This window comes from Callospermophilus lateralis, chromosome 3 (assembly GCF_048772815.1).
Source record: "Callospermophilus lateralis isolate mCalLat2 chromosome 3, mCalLat2.hap1, whole genome shotgun sequence".
NCBI lineage: Eukaryota > Metazoa > Chordata > Mammalia > Rodentia > Sciuridae > Callospermophilus > Callospermophilus lateralis.
The window spans coordinates 155,798,423-155,814,919 of NC_135307.1; the positions used below are offsets into that span (position 1 = coordinate 155,798,423).

Consider the following 16,497-nt stretch of genomic DNA (forward strand, 5'->3'; position numbering starts at 1 on the left):
ATGCTCTCCTTTTCTCCACACACCTGACTCTTCCCACTCTTCCCACAACTCTTCCCTCAGTGGTTCACAACTCCCTACCTGATGATTTCAGAATGGAGCAGATCCCCTACTCTGTATCCCATGGCCACATCTCATTGACTTCATAAAGCTTTGGCTCTTCCACGTTAGCACACTTGTATGTTGGTCCACTCCCATACCCTCTCGCCTATCCCATGTACTCTCCACTGTAAGGGGAAGGGAGTCCACCTTGTTTGTTTTTGTATGCCAAGTTTCTGACACACAGCAGGTGCATGATGAACACTGGTTGAAGAAATAATCCTTTGCTTATTTAGCTGTTGTGACAATTAGGTGAGACCATGTGTGCACAGTTTCCCCAGAACACCTGGTGAGTCACAGGTGCTAAATGAATCTTATTGCTCTTTCCTCTGGCCCCTGTTTTCTCCTCAGTTAGCTGATTCCTTCATTATGCTCTGCTCACACGTCTTCTATTCTTGGATGCAGCCTGCCTCGTGTGAAGTGACAATAAAGGAATAAAGGGAAAGTTAGGATAAATAAATGGATGGACGAATTGATGGATTCATTCATCCAACAAATACTTGTTGACCATGTTCTGGGCACCAGGCACTGTGCTGGGCACACAGGAAACAACAACTTCATAAGACAGGAACAGCTTCTGCTCTTAGTTCTGCTCCCCCTCATTAGGGGAGGCTCAGACAAAAAAGAAAAAGCAAGTTCTTTGTTGGGGGCTGCTGAAAGACACAGGAGTGATACCTGATCATGTTTGTAAGATCACAGTTGACGTCTAAGCTGTCACCTGTAGGATGACTGTGAGAACAAAAGAACAGGAGCCCTTGGGAGCAGTCCCTGTTACCTACTCTATGAGTCAGTCTGATCAAGAGGTCCATTTTTTGTAATCCTTGGCCTCCAGGCAAATCAAAAGGCACAGTCCAGTTGGACCAAACACTGTGTTACTTTAATTGTGCTATTTTTACTAGTTGAACAGGTGTAGTCTGTTAAAGAAAAACTCCCAGAAAACTCAACTCTTCCTTTCTTCAGCTGCCTGTTTTTGATGAAAACATTTCACTTTGAAATATATTCTACAGTTGATGCACATCCTAGAGGGTAGGAGATGCAGTGTAACTTTTGCTTGATGACTCTGGACTACTACCATGAAGGATTTATTTAATAGGGCTGAAACGTGGTGGAGTTTGCAGGAGCTGCTGAGGTATGAAGGGATTGCTTGCTGCCACAACCGAGGAAATGAAATGTATTCTCTGTTTCAACAAGTAAAATGTCCTGCTCTGTGCGAGATGGCACTTGGTGGAGCACCTTTAGTGCCTGAAGCCCTAAGCTCGGATTCTAGTAGCAGGGATGGTATGTGATAAATAACTGTACCCTGAGGTGGAAAAGCAATGGGCAGCAGGCATGTGGAGAGGAGATTATGTGCAGTGTGAAGCTGCATTTGGGCAGTACATAGAAAGATTGGGGTATTTGGCATGTGGGCAAGATTTTGAGGTGTTCAGTTTATGGGAATTTGGGTCTCACTGAATACTTCTCAAGCAGAAAACAAACTCATGGAGGAAGGTAAGTAAAAAGCAACCCTATTAAAACATAAGATCTAAGGTTGGTTTTATAACTGTCATTCCCCAGATTTTACTCACTGAGTTGATCTGTCCCTGTTTCTTGTGCATTTATTTTCTAGTCCTGACTCAGGAAAAAACTTTCAAATTGTAAGGTTATCACTACTTATGAAATGCCGGGTTGTAGAATTCATAACTTTAACAAAAATATAATCACAGCTTCCTGACTGTCTGATTATCTTATTTTCATTATGAATCTTACTGAAAATAAGATAATCAGAACTTTTTCCTTTGAAAATTTAAAGTTCAAGGTGAAATCTCCTTTTTAAAAATGGCACTGGATGCTGGGTGTGGTGACGCATGACCATAATCCTAGCAACTCGGGAGGCTGAGAGAAGAGGATCACAAGTTCAAGGACAACTTAGTAAGATCTTTAGAAAGACCTTGTCTCAAAATAAACAATGGAAAAGACTAGGGATGTGACTCAGTGGTAAAGCATCTCTGGGTTCAGTCCCCATCAGCCCCCGGCACCCCTTCCAAAGTGGCACCAGAAAACCTGGGAATCTACATTCAGAAGAATAAAGTTGTCCCACCATAAACAAAATGAGATCTTGACTTTCCTGGGGTTCATGAGCTATTTATTGAGTATATTACTGATTTTCTGCTTTCAAAAGAAGGTCTCTTTTGGATGTTTGTGTTTCTGGAAAAAAATGAAGATCTCTTCTAGTTATTGAAACAGAGGCATTTACATGAAAAACCCATGTGACACACCTTTCTCTGGAGTCTTCCAAAATGTCCCCCAAGAGCCTCACATGTGTGTGTGGCTGTTGATCATAGAATGACCTGATTTTCCTACATTTTCCTTTCTACTCTAAGAATAGAGGAGATCTTCAATTATAAGAGTAGACATGATTCTTGTACAATTCCAGCAGAATGACCAAAGTGACCCAATTATGTCATCTTCAATGGAAAACATAATTTTGGGCCAAATTTTTAATAAGGCCTGGATTTTTTGTTTTCATGATATTATCCTGTCACTAGATGTTGGGACCTGGAAAGGATATGTTTTCTTAGCTGTTAGAATTACTGACATGAGAATAATGTTTGATTTTATGTCCTCTAAAGAAGTTAGGGAGAATATCAGGAAGAGAGGGAAGAAGAGCAGACCACTAAGGGAATTATTTATGCTAGATAGTGTGCCTAACTGAGTTGGAACAACAGGTCTGATATACATGTTCAGTCAGGGAAAATTTCAAAGTTGGTAAGATAATCTGATTTAATTCTGAGATGAGTTCTAGTTTGCTTTTCAAAGTTTCTAATTTTACCTTCCATGACTAAACCTGTAACCCCAATATCATAAAAATAAACCCAATGGATGCTGAATATGGGCTGAATATAGGCAGTGTCCCCCAAAGTCCATGTGTTAGAAGCTTGGTTCCCAGGTGGCACAGTTGGGAAGTCCTCTAGATCTAGACCTTTAGGAGGCAGGTCTATATGAGAGGTCCTTAGGTCACTGGGAGTATGCCCTTGAAGGGAATTATGGGAACCCAACCCCTTCTTCTCCTTTTTCTGCATCCTGGCTCATGAGCTGTGTGACTTGGTTCGTCTCATATTCCCATCATGATGTGCTATCCTTACCAGTAACCCAAAGCAATGGGGTCACTCAATCTTGGACAGAAAACTGCAGAACTTTTTAAGTTAGTTGCCTTAGGTTTTTCATTATAGTAATGCAAAGCTAATACCATGGATCTTAAGGACCTTGGAAGGATTCTCATTTCCTGCTCCTACCAGTCCATCTCTCACTGGAAGGTCAATATGGCAAAATTTTACTATTAAGGGATTGTTTTTTCTGAATTATTTAGAGTATAGTTTCTTTTCTTCTTTTTATTCCTTGTTTTTTTTTTTTTTTAGCACTTTCCTCTCGTCCTCAACAGAGGAGACCAGAAGTAGATGCAATTCAGATAGATATGATTTTTACTTCTTCACAACTTTAATGAGGTAAGTGAGAAAGTGAATCAAATAGAAGAATAAATCAACAAACCAGGTGGGTTATAGATGAACTTATTACATTCATATATGTAGTACTCAACTGGGTTAAGGGTCATCTTTATTGGTTTCCTTGCCAAGTAAAATCGGGCAATGACAGAGGGTTACTAAATATTTTCCAAAGTAGTTAGGTCACCTTAACTGCAGGGTTTCTGCTCAGAGCAGGGTAAGCAGGTTTGAGGCCAGAGTTGAACTGCTTGATAAGAAGGAAAGACTGAATGATGGAATCAGTAAACCCCTTGTCCTGGGTTGGAAGTGTCTCTCTGATTCATGGAAAGTTAATTGCAAATGCAGTGGAAGATCTCATCATGGCTTCTATTGTGTTTGACACATATCACAGCTCAAGAATGTTCCTGCCTTGCACTGTGTGCCATAAGGAAGACAGATATAGAAAAGCCTCAGCGTTCATCTCATGAAGCTTCCTGTGGTCAGAATATGCTGGAACTGTGTAGCTGCCCTCAACCCTCAGAAATGAAATTTGACAAATTAAATTGTAAGGAATATCATTTTGTAAAACAATATTCTACATACAATTCCAACTCTTGGAAAATTGTCTAAAAGAAATAACAAAATGTAGATATAGATTTATGTGCAAAATTTTTACAGATCTCTGAAATCTATCTATTGATGTATAAAGATATCTGAGACATAGTTATTTATAACAGTGAAAATCTTGATGTAATATAAATGTCTAAGAACTATGGCGTGATTAAGTAAATTTTTGAATATTCATATGCTGGAATAATAGGCCAACTTTGAAAAAGAAGTTTCTAATCACATTTAAAGGAAAACATGTTTGATTTAATATGTATAAAAAGAGGTGTACACTATTTATAATATAATCTCAGTCATATAATACAATTTAGAAAGAGAAAATATGCTGAAATAAGAATAGTTATCTCTGGATTATTCTATGGATATTTTTTATTTAATGTGGAGCTATACGGTCTAATAGGTAGCCTTAAGCTACACGTGACTACATAAACTTAAAGTAATTAAAATTAAGTAAAATTTTAAAATTCACTTCTTCACTTGCAACAACTACATATCATGTGCTTACAAGTCACATGTAGCTGGTGGCTCCTGCATTAGCCAGTACATTTAGAGAGCATTTCCATAATTACAGAGAGATACTGGGCAGGTGCTGCTCCAGAGTTTTCTATATATCACATGAGCTATTTTTATAATCAGATAAAAAGAAGACAAAAGTAAAGGATTACATTAGCTAGTTGTAGATATCTCTTTAGCATTGGCAAAACAGAACCAAAGTGACTTGTATTAAGAAAGCAATATATGCCAATCTCTGGGCTTATGGTGCATTACATAATGAGATAGTTTCAACACAACCAATCAATAATATTGTTTGAAACTTGAGCACAATAAAGTGAAAGAGGGGTGTTTCATGTGTGACCCAGGAAAAGGAGCTCAAAGAGCCAGGATTGGTCAATGTGCCCTGCATGTATGGGACAGAGGAGGCAGCTCAACCTGAGTATTTTGGTTGAGAGTTCTCATGGCAGAGAGATAAGCCCTCCAATACAGCTCCAAATAAAAGGTTAGACAGCAGATTCCTCTTGTTTGGATTTCACTCTCAACCACATGAGTCAAACTAGAGAGATTTCTAATGTTCACTGCCATCTGCATATCTTTCCCTTCCTGGACACACAGCTAAACTAATGACCTGGATCCCTTCACTTAGGTGGGTACAGATGACTTCTCTAGTCCATGGCATGAAGATAGACAGGACATAAACCACTTCTAATGCTCATCAAAAAATGCAGTGTATAATTTTCCATGCCCTTGCTTTCCCTATGCTTTCTTCTGTGTGGCCAAAGAAAGACGCCAAGATGGTAGAACCAAATGATAGAATAAACCTTCATCTCTTAGTTTCTCCTTGGAAGTGTCCATGGAAGCTGCCAAAAGGGGAACACTAGCAGTAAAAATTGAATAAGAAATAAAACTTTGTTGAGCTATTTTCGTGCAATTTTGGAGTTATCTGTAAAACAGTAGCTAGCAATACTATTCTAACAAATGAAATAATAATTTGGCTTTCTATGTGGAAGGTGTCAACACAGCAGAATTAGTTACTTAATCCTTATGTGCCTATGGGGGTGCCTTGGTCAATCCTTGAGAATGTATCCCTTGGAATGTTGCTGAATGATGATGTTGTTTTGTACATGGAAGCACTGGGGCATGCTGTACCAAGTTGCCAGAATTGTTTAGCAAGCTTGATGATGTATAGCTGGTGTCTGTGTTGGGGCTTGGAGATTCAGTTATCATAGCTATTCTTATAGGAGAAATGTATCTACATGACCAGTCTCAGATTCCACTGGACTTTCCTGGGTGGAGACATCTGACAAGTGACCCTGTAGTTCATGGTGAGGGAGAATTGTGAGACTCAGGAGGGAAGGAATTGGAAGCTTGCACCTGACTTCTCTGGGCTTATGGTGCATTACATTTCCCTGTTGCTTTCACTCCATATCCTTCGCTGTAATACATCATAGCCATGCCTGTAACCTGTTACTGATTCCTGTGAGTGTTCCTGGTAAAACTTTGAATATGAGGATAGTCATGGGTCCCTCAAAATACATTCCACATAAACATTTTCTTCAGCAATAGAGAACAAATCACCCCAAATCAGCATGCTTTCTGCCTGGTATTTATCTTACGATCCTCTGACATTGTAGCCTATGCATCAAGTTCTTTTGAATTTGGTTGACGTGACTCAGTTTATAACAGCCTGACTGACAACAGTTTCAGTCTTTGCCTGCAGAATTTAGGAGTGTTATTTGGAATCCCATGACCACCCAATGGAGGACACCCTTTCAGTGACCAATCTGAATGACATCTCTTCAGTGCTTCCCTTACATGCATCATATAACATGTGATAAGATGAAGTAAATACAAATTGACAGAGTAGGGGTTGGTGAATTATGAGCCAGGGATCAAATCTGGCCCACCCACTGGTTTTCACAGCAGCCCATGACTTAAGAATACTTTCTACATTTTTAGATAGTTGAAAAAAATCAAAACAAATATATAAATAAATAAAATAAAAACTTGAATTCTAGTTTTTGTAAATAAAGTTGTATTGAAACAGCCACAGTTTCTATCGCTACTTTCCTGTTACATGGGTAGAGTCAATAGCTATGACAGAGACTGTCTGGCCCACAAACCTAAAATATTTACTATTTGGCCCTTGGCAGAAAAAGTTTGACAACCTCTGCTCTAGACATCTGAATGTCACCATAAGCCTGGATTTGGGAGGACTTTGTCAAGGAGAATTTTTTTCCTTTCAACATTACTATTTCTATGATTTATTTTTCCCTGAGAAAAAGTCTCAGTGGCCAAGACAATTAAAAAGAGAGTCCATGTAGTTTTGCATTTAAGAAAAACATACAGAGGAAACAAACCACTTACATAAGATCCATAATCCACAGCCAGCGTTTGCAGAGCCCAGGGAAGACCCAGGCCAATCAGGATGTCAAACACGTTGCTCCCAATGGAGTTGGACACAGCCATGTCCCCCATCCCTGCAAGGACAAGAGGTTGCTCAAGTGAGAGAAGAGATCTCAGGCATTATGGTTTAGATTTGGAATGTCCCCTAAAAGCTCCTGTGTTAAAAGCATGGTCCCCAATGCAACAAAGTTAAGAAGGGTGCTTTTTAGGCAACAATTGGATCATGAGGCCTCTGATCTCATCATTAATTCAATTGCTGAGGGATCAATCTATTGAAAGCTTAATGAGCTACTGAGAGGTGAGACCTAGTTAGAGAAAGCAGGTCACCGGAGGTGTGCCCTGGAAGGGTTTATCTTGTCTTTAGCTCCTCTCTCTCTCTCCTTCCTGGTTGCCATGAGCTGAGAAACTTTCCCTTCCGCCATGTTGTTCTGCCTCACCTCAGGCCCAGAGTAATGGAGCCAGCAGACCATGAACTTCTGAATCCTCTGAAAGTATGAGCCCAAATAAATATTCCTCCTCTATTTTATCCTTGTCTGGTAATTTGGTGATAGCATCAAAAAGCTGACTGGCTAATTCACCAGGAGAGGGTAGGGGCCCCACATGGGACTCTCCCAAGTCTTTGGTGTGAGAGAAAGAGAGTAGTTTTGTTGGTTCATGGTTTGATTCTCCCAGGCCATCACTGATATCAAGACCTGTGCAGATTTTAAAAAACAGGGACACATATTCTATTAATCTGTTGACCTTCATTTCAAATGCAATCACTGAGTCAATGTAAGTTATGCAAAAAAAAAAAATCAAATGTTTACAAAAATTCTGGAGGTTTTGAGTCATCCTTCTAGAAAAGAATAAACTCAGCAGTCTACAAAGCGGCTCCTGAACTCACCAACTTACATGTTTTAGTATTATCTCTTATAATTCTATACTGTGTTCAGTTATTCTGAATAATTAAGTATTATAAAAATAATGAAATTTGTGGAATTTCATGAGCACTTCTGTGCTATGTTTTGTAATTGCACAATGCATGTGTTAAAATAAATGCCTTCAAGCATAAATCAGGAATATAAATGAGAGTGGGTGCTGGGAAGGTCATGGCCATCAGAAATGCTCTTCTGGGGCAGGGATGCAGATAAGTGGTTGAGCATTTTCATAATGTGCAAGGTCTGGGGTCCAACCCCAAGCACATTGTGGGGTGGCAAGGGAAGAGTGTCCATCTGGGGAGGTGAACTGTGAGCTTAGTTTTGGAAGAAAGGGACTGTCATATGCTGAAAACTGACCTCAGATAATTGTCACTTTGAGAAGTGCTGCATATGGGTAAGCCTTAGATATGGGGGGGGGTCTGTTCTCTCTAAGCCCACTTTCTTTATTCTTCAAATGGGAGTACAATTGTCCATACCTCATAAAGTTGTTTAAATTAATTAAAAAATGCACATAAAATGCCTTCTTTAGTAGAAGTTAAGTTTTTTATTTTTATTTTTTATTTTAAGGTACTGAGGATTGAACCCAGGGGTGCTTTACCACTGAGTCATGTCTCTAGTCTTTTTTATTTTGCGATAGGGTCTTGCTAAGTTGCTGAAGGTCTTGCTAAGTTTCTGAGGCTGGCCTCAAACTTGAGATGTGCCTGCCTCAGTCTCCCAAGTCTCTGGAACTACAGGCATGTGCTACTATTTTTATAATAAAAGGAGAGTAATACAACCAGAATGATCTATGGATGCTACCCAGGAAAACATCTCTGCCTTCCTCAAGGGAGTAGAACCTTCTGGCTCTTTTTCCTGTCCTTTCGGTCTCAGGAAGCCTTTAGGCCAACTTGGCATTGAGGTCGCCCATAACTCCTTCCAGGTGGAATTTGCTGCTCTCTTAATTGGCATGCACACTCCTGCTCTGAGGTTGGGAGGCCTTCCTTCCTATCCCTGCTGCCCTTGGGGGTCCCACCTTGTCTAGCCACAATGAGGCTGGCCATGCAGTCAGGCACACTGGTTCCAGCAGCCAGGAAGGTGATCCCCATGATGACATCAGGAATCCCCAGAGTGTAGCCGATAATTGTGACCTGGAAGAAGCAGAAAGAAGCCATGAATTAAGGGCCACCATGAGCCCAACTTGTCCCCTGTTCCTCTGAGCAAGACTCAGAAAGCTGTCCAACCTGGGCTGACTCTTTGGAGGGCAATGTCCTCGCTCTTTATCAACTCAGGGGGCAATGAATATTAGGTAGATGAGACCAGAGCTTCAGATCATGAGATGGTGCAATTACAGCATCCAGACTTTCCATTGAAAAATTGGCCTTTCTTTTACTCCTTTCAGGTGACACAAGCAATTTGAGAGAGGAGAACCCGAATTTCTGGGAAAGGCAATGTTGGGATAGGATATTTGAACTCAAGATGGTCCAGGAAAATCCAGAATGAATGGCTTTTGGGCTGTGGGAGAAATTTAAGTATCCACATCAGTAGTACAGTGGGAATTCGTGAGATCTGGAAGGGGCTAAATTTCACCCCTTTGTTGGAAAAGCCATAAGCAACCTTTCCTTTCCTCACTTCCTTGGCACTTGGTCATAAGGTCATTGTCCTTGTCAACATCATTAAGTCCTGGGACAAGCCATGTTCAAGAGTTTTAACTTCTTTAACTCTCACAACAACTCAATGGAGTAAATGTTATGTGGTTCCCATTCTTCAGATGAAGAAACTGAGGCCTCAGGAGTCAGTGCAGAGGGGATAGTGCTGCCAGTGAGTGCAAAGGGGATTCTGACCCAGGAGGTTGACTCCTTTGCTCAGGCAGCACTCCTGTTCACACAGGAGGGATTTTACCAAAGGGTCAGAATTTGGTTCAAGCCTGAGAGGCTGTTTCCATTATGCAAATGAGCACCTTGTAGTCCTCTAATTTCCTGATGGGGAAACTGAGATGAAAGCAGTGGGTAAGAGAGATGATGAAGGAGCCCAGTGGTGATGGACAGGTAAGTGGAAAAAGAGACAAGTTCCCTTTCCCAGGGAAACTATTAAGAAGTTTCAGGATGCCACCTGATCTTCTTACTTTCTATAAAATTGCAAAAAAAAAAAAAAAAAAATGCAAACCACATGTTGCAAGGAGCGCGCATTCTTCTCTCAATTCCTCCTGGGCCAGCCACTGAACTCTGTCACCTATGTAGGAAAACCTGACTTCACTTCAAAGGCCACAATTGCTCCTTCCCTGTCAAAAGGTTTGGGAGATATGAGTTAAATCTATTGAGAGGCTTGGCTGGCCCCTTTCAAATCAGAGAATGCTCCTCATTTCCGTTCAGTCCTGAATTTATCCTGCGGTGGCCTCGAGGCTTTCTGGCTTCCAGTCTCCAGGGGGGAAAGGGGGCTGCTGAAACACACATTTCTGTTTTGTTGCTCTGAGAAGCCTTTGTCAAATGCAGTTATGAGCCTCCTGGCCAAACCTTGTTTTTCCTTACTAACCCTGTGCTGGGTCCCTGTAGGAATGTGGTCTGGCTCAGCTCGGACTGGCCTTCTGTACTTTTGCTGTTATTATATTTGTGGTTGAATCTGGAGTTAGGGGGAACCGGTTACTCAGAAGGCCCAGCCCAAGTCTCTTGCTTCCCCTTGTTTCTTTTTCTTGCCCCGAGAGAAAAGAGGGCTTCTTAGAACCTTCACTAGAGGGGAGGCAGCAAACAGAGGGAGGGTGGTCCCAGATTAGTCCGTGGGCTGGTTAGTGGACTCCCTAGAAAACCACCCAGCACTTTGAGATCATGGACAGCAGCACTGTGCCCCCAATCCAGTCAGAGGGGACATTCGGTGACTATGTGCAGTGAAAATGTTAATGAACATGGGATAAGTAGAACTCTCTGTTTATAAGATTTTAGAAAAAAGAATTCCTTGTGTCTATGATATTGAGGCAAAGGATGGGTATGACTTCATTGTGTCAGGCTGTTATGGTTTGGCTGTGAGGTGTCCCTCCTAAGCTCCTGTGTTAATGCAGGAATATTCAGAGACAAAGTGGCTGGACTGTGAGAGCTGTAACTTAATCAGTCCATCCTAGCTTGAATGACTGGGTGGTAATTGTAGGCAGCTGGCTGGAGGAGGTGGTTCACCAGGGGTGTGTCCTGGAACGGCACATCTTCCTGTGTCTTCTTCCTTCCTCTGTTCTGACCTCTTCCTTCCTCTCTCTCTGCTTCCTGACCTTGCCATGAGCTAAGCAGCTTTCCTTCTCTGGGCCCTTCCACCATAACGTGCTGGGTCACCTTAGGCCCAGGGCAATGGTGTCAGCCATCTATGGACTGAGACCTCTGAAACCATGAGCCCCAGATAACTCTTCCTCTTCTGAGTGGTTCTTGTCAGAGGATTTTGGTGATGAAAAAAGTTGACCAAAACCCACACTTACAAATTTGCCTTCAAAATAACCTTTTTGAAACTTGTTTTTACCATTTTGAGTTTAATTCGCCTAAATTTATGTAACACTTTTGTCCAATGCTCAAGCAAGGTTAATTTGGATTTACATAAATTTGTCATGGCTTTAATTTCTGTGCAACTCCAATTTTGATCAATTAGGCTTGCTCTCCCATTTAAAAGTGTAGTCAAAAGTGAGCAATGCATTCTGGATGTTTGGTTTTCTGTCTTTTGAAAGCAGGAATTGAACCCAGGGACACTGAACTACTGAGCCACATCATCACTCCTTTATTATATTTTATTTTGAGACAGGGTCTCACTAAGTTGCTTAGAGGCTTGCTAAGTTGCTGAGGCTGCCTTTGAAATTGTGATTCTCCTGCCTCAGCCTCCTGAGCTGCTGTGATTACAGATATGTACCCTATGTCTGGGTTTCTTTAAAGACTTTGAGGCAGAACTCTTTTGAGTCATAGCCTCATAATGCATGCTAATCACGGAGTCATTATTTTAGTCTCAGAATGACCTTATTGTCTGGTTGAAGAAACTAAGATCAGGGTTAATGGGGGAAGGGTCAGATTGAGCATCCATTCCCAATTCTTTCATATTTGCTCCATATGCTTTGCCTGTGACTCTGTTGCTTTTCCATCAAAGTAGATGGTGTATATTTTCCCAACTCCATTGACCATTGGGCTTGGCCAATGGAATATTGGTAGACACATGGTAAGGTAAGTCAGTCCCTAGTGAAGATCTTAGGAGGCATCTAGTGTTTCCTTATGCCTTCTAGTATTCTGATGATATACCAAGACCGCAACATTCCCCCAGGTAGCCAGTGATCCAAAGAAAATGAACAACTACAGACTTAAGCTGCTGGATAAATCATAATCAGTCCTAGCTAAGATTAATCAAATCACTGTCAAACTGAAGATGTGTTAAGCAGAATGCATGCTTGTGATTCTAAACCATAGGTTTAGGGATAGTTTGTTACACAGCTCGTTATAGCAATAGCAGGTTGATACAATTATGAGAATGAAAACCCCAATCCTTATTCACCTTCAGACCAATTTACTTTTCTTTCTAAAGAGATCTAGCAATGTCATGGTGGCCCTTATAGACTCACCATCCACACCATCATGTAGGAGAAGGCTGCAATCCATAACGTGGAAGAAGCAAATGTCACCATAAACCACTTTTCCCAGCGGGGCTTGTTGCAATTGGGGACAGTGAAGTATAAGACGAAACTCAGTGGCCAGGTAAATGCCCATTTCACTGTTTCCAGTTTGCCAGCTGGAAAAACGAAAAAAAAAAAAAAAAAAAAAAAAAGGAAAACACAAATGAGTTAGCTTCTTTGTTCTGCAGTCCCAGTACTGGCTTTCCCCAGTCCTAACCCTCATTGTATTGCTCTTCACCTAAAACTTTACCCCAATGGCTTTCCATCACCAGCAATGCCTGACACACAAAGCCGAACAGAATTTAAAAATAGTCACCCACTGGCCACCTGCTAGTTAGATTTCAGAAGTGACATCTGAGTGATACCAGGCTGGCAGGATGGCTTGACACATGAGCCAGGTAGGAAAAGATGAGGAAGGTACCCAGGACACACAAAGGGTGGAGTGTGTGTAAGGGTGTGCAGTGTGGGCTGGGGAGAGACCACCAGTGTGTGCCTGTTCTCCATGTGGTTTGGTAACTCAATTTTTTCAAATTATGAAGTGTCCGCGGAGACCACACCATCTGGTGGAATCTCTCAACATTTGTATCCCAAGCTGATGAGGGTTTGTAAATGAATAACTGCTTTTCGGTTCAGTAACTACTTGTTGGTAGGGACAGATGATGGATCTCCCAGAGGTGATCTACTTCTGCCATCTCTGTGCTGCCTTAGTGCTTTGAGTATCCGAGGCACCGGGTGTGCTTATTCAGGTGACTGTAATGCCATGAGTTCCTCGTATAATCTCTCCTTTGATAAATTTGATATCATCTCAATAAATATATCCATATTACATTCCTGCTGAAATATGAATTCAACTCTGGAAGAAATATGTATACATCTACATAAATGTAAGAAAGAAATTTATGCATCTACATAACTCTCTACTTCAGTGGAGATATGAAACATAGCTGTCTTCCAGAAAGTTCTTTGTGCCTCTTTCTAATCAATCCTCACCCTTACCACCAAGATTAGGCTATCCTGTTCTCAAACTTCAAGATGCACTAAATCATCTAATATGTTTATGTGTTGCCTTCTTGTATTCAACATGTTTTTTTGAGATTCTTTCATGTATCACGAAGTCTTTCTTTTACTTGCTGTGTAGTATTCTATCCTGTAAATATATTACAATTTGATTATCCATTCTCCGGTGGATGGGTATTTGGGTTGTTGCCGGTTTTGGGGATATTATAACTAAAGTGGCTAGGAACCTCTTTCCACAAGCCTTTTGATGGGCACAGTTACCTTTCTCTTGGATGAAGACCTAGGGGGGAAATTGCTGAGTTGTGAGATGGATATTTACTTTTTAAGAAACTTCCAAACAAAAAGTTTTCCAAAATGATTGAATTACTTTATATTCCCACCAGAGTTAAGGAGGTAATTTTTATGATACTATTTGAACAATGATTAAAAGTTATTTATTTATTTATTGGTACTGGAATTGAACCCAGGGATTCTCTGCCATTGAGCTACATCCCTACATCCCCAGTTCTTTCTACTTTTTAATTTTCAGACAGGGTCTCAATAAGTTGCCCAGGCTGGCCTCAAACTTCTGCTCTTCCTTCCTCAGCCTCCCCAGTTGGTGGGGTTATAGGCATATACTGTTGCAGTTGGCAATAAAAGGTTTAATAAAATTTCTCTCTCTCTCTCTCTCTCTTTTTTTTTTTTTTTTTTTACAGTGTTGGAGATTGAGGGCTGGGGATGTGGCTCAAGCAGTAGCGCACTCGCCTGGCATGCGTGCGGCCCGGGTTCGATCCTCAGCACCACATACAAACAAAGATGTGTCTGCCAAAATAAATGTTAAAAATAAATGTTAAAAAAAAAGCTCTTTAAAGTGTTGGAGATTGAAGCCAGAGCCTTGTGTATACTAGGCATGTGCTCGATCATCCACATCCCCAACCCCATTTCATATTTTTAAACCAATATCCAGGCGTATTTCACATTATCTCTCACTAGCCTTTGAATAGTTTCTTACAACTGCGTAGAAAGGTGACCTAACAACATTGCTGGCATCCCCAGCCTCCCTCTGATGGCCTACGCAGAACGGCCTCTAGGGGTCAGTGTGCCTCCCTTATCAGACAGCACTACCGTCCAGACTCACTTTTTGGCCTTGGAGCTGAGTTATTATTTAAATCCCCTGGTTTTCTGGTCTCTGACATGTGGACACAGTAACGCCGAGCTCACCATGATGCTGGGAGAATTAAATCATGTGATTCTGGGTCAGGGGCTGAGACAAGAGAATTTTTCAAGCTGCTTTCAAATCCTGAGTCATTCTTGATCCTTTCCTTTCTTTTACCCCATGGCCAGCCCTGACAACCAGCCCAAGGTATTCCATTATCCCCACGACCTTCCTTCCCTTGGGCCAGGTTGCTTACCTGTGGCCTGGCTAAACACCTGGCTTCCTAAGGGAACTTCCTAGTCCAATACCTGTTTGTCACTTGGAGTCAGAGGGAAAGTTCAGAAAGCAAATCGTTCTAGAAATTTCCCCTGGCTTCAATTACCCACAGAGTAAATCTACACCTCCCTACAGAGAAGTATAAGGCTTTGTCTGATTTGGCCCCTGCCAACAGGTTTCCCTACTTATACACTCCCCCTCTTTGGTTTTCTTTCAGTCCTCAGATACTCCAAGCCCTCTTCTGCCTCAGGGCCTTTGCACTTGTGTTTCCCTTTGCCTGGATCTTCTTGTGGCTGAGTATGCTTTGATGTGCAGCTCACCTTACCACTCAAAACCTGCCACCAGACCCCCTTCAGGTAACCCAAAATAAATAAGACCCTCACCATTCCCTTCCTATTTTCCACCACCCACTTGGAGGATCTCTATCATAGTAAATGTTTCCTATAGGAAATTACCAGATTTATTTGTTTCTTCATTCATTTCCAGATTCCCCAAAAGGACAATATAAACTCTATGAGAAAGCAGTCTTCTCTAACTCGTTAATTGGTCTATTTTGAAAGCCATGAACAGTGTAGAGCATATCACAAGCTCAATGAACATTAATAGTAATAATATTGCTATGAACAACCTAATTAGACAGACCAAAGGAAACTATTTGTTTTGGAGAATCTAAGGATATCTCATTAACAAGAACAGATTAAAGAAAGGAGGAAAAAAAGCTAAGAAGGGAGAGGTTTATTTTCCCATCAACCAATATGTATCTTGTTAGATTTAAATCTTGGAGATGGTCAAGCAGAAGATGCGATCTCTGAGACTGGATTTTACAAAGACAGAAGAAGTTATGAGAGCTGTCTTGTGAGTGGCTTTCAAATGCTGCTGAATCCAGAATAAAACCAGATCTTTGGATCCCAAAAGCATTTGGAAATTCTGCAGTTTCCTAAATCCTGCAATGGAGAGCTGAGGCTTTTACGCACAGAAAGCTCTTAGGATCCCCTTCCTGGCCTCCCATGTGGCTGGTGTCCTTGCAAGAAAAGAACTTTGGTTTGGTTTAAAATGTAAACCCAATTAAAGATCACAAAGAAACTGATGAGTACAAAGAGAACTGACCTCAATTATGTTCCTTAATAGTTTTCAGAAAATAATGAAAAAAAGAACAAAGAAATCAGAGCTTGGAAACTGATATTAATTAGGTAAAATTGCAAGCAGGATGCGTTATTGCAAGTGAGTTCTTGAGTTTTTTCCCCTCAGCTGCTTTCAAATATTTTGACCCACACAAAGAGGATGTTGTCTCTGGAACTCACAGTTCACTGATAGTAAAATGATACAGATGCTTTCTTTACAAGGATAGCTTTTTTGCAATGACAACCTTAAAGGTAGAAATTCTGTACCATCTGAGATATGCCTTGAAAGCGTATATAACAAATATGACTCCTTGAGCAAACCAGTGGTGTGGAAAGGTGCTTCTTAAAT

At 41.1% G+C, this 16,497-nt stretch overlaps 1 protein-coding gene across 1 annotated transcript in view; it reads right to left on the reverse strand.

The window, feature by feature from the left end:
- Slc24a3 (solute carrier family 24 member 3) overlaps positions 1 to 16,497 on the reverse strand; it is a 518,418-nt gene that overhangs the window by 16,934 nt on the left and 484,987 nt on the right. The window contains exons 13-15 of the mRNA XM_076851476.2: positions 12,549 to 12,715; positions 9,012 to 9,126; positions 7,044 to 7,156 (exon numbers count right to left, since the gene is read on the reverse strand). Coding sequence (XP_076707591.1) covers positions 7,044 to 7,156; positions 9,012 to 9,126; positions 12,549 to 12,715 — 395 coding nt within the window. The remainder of the gene's footprint in view (positions 1 to 7,043; positions 7,157 to 9,011; positions 9,127 to 12,548; positions 12,716 to 16,497) is intronic.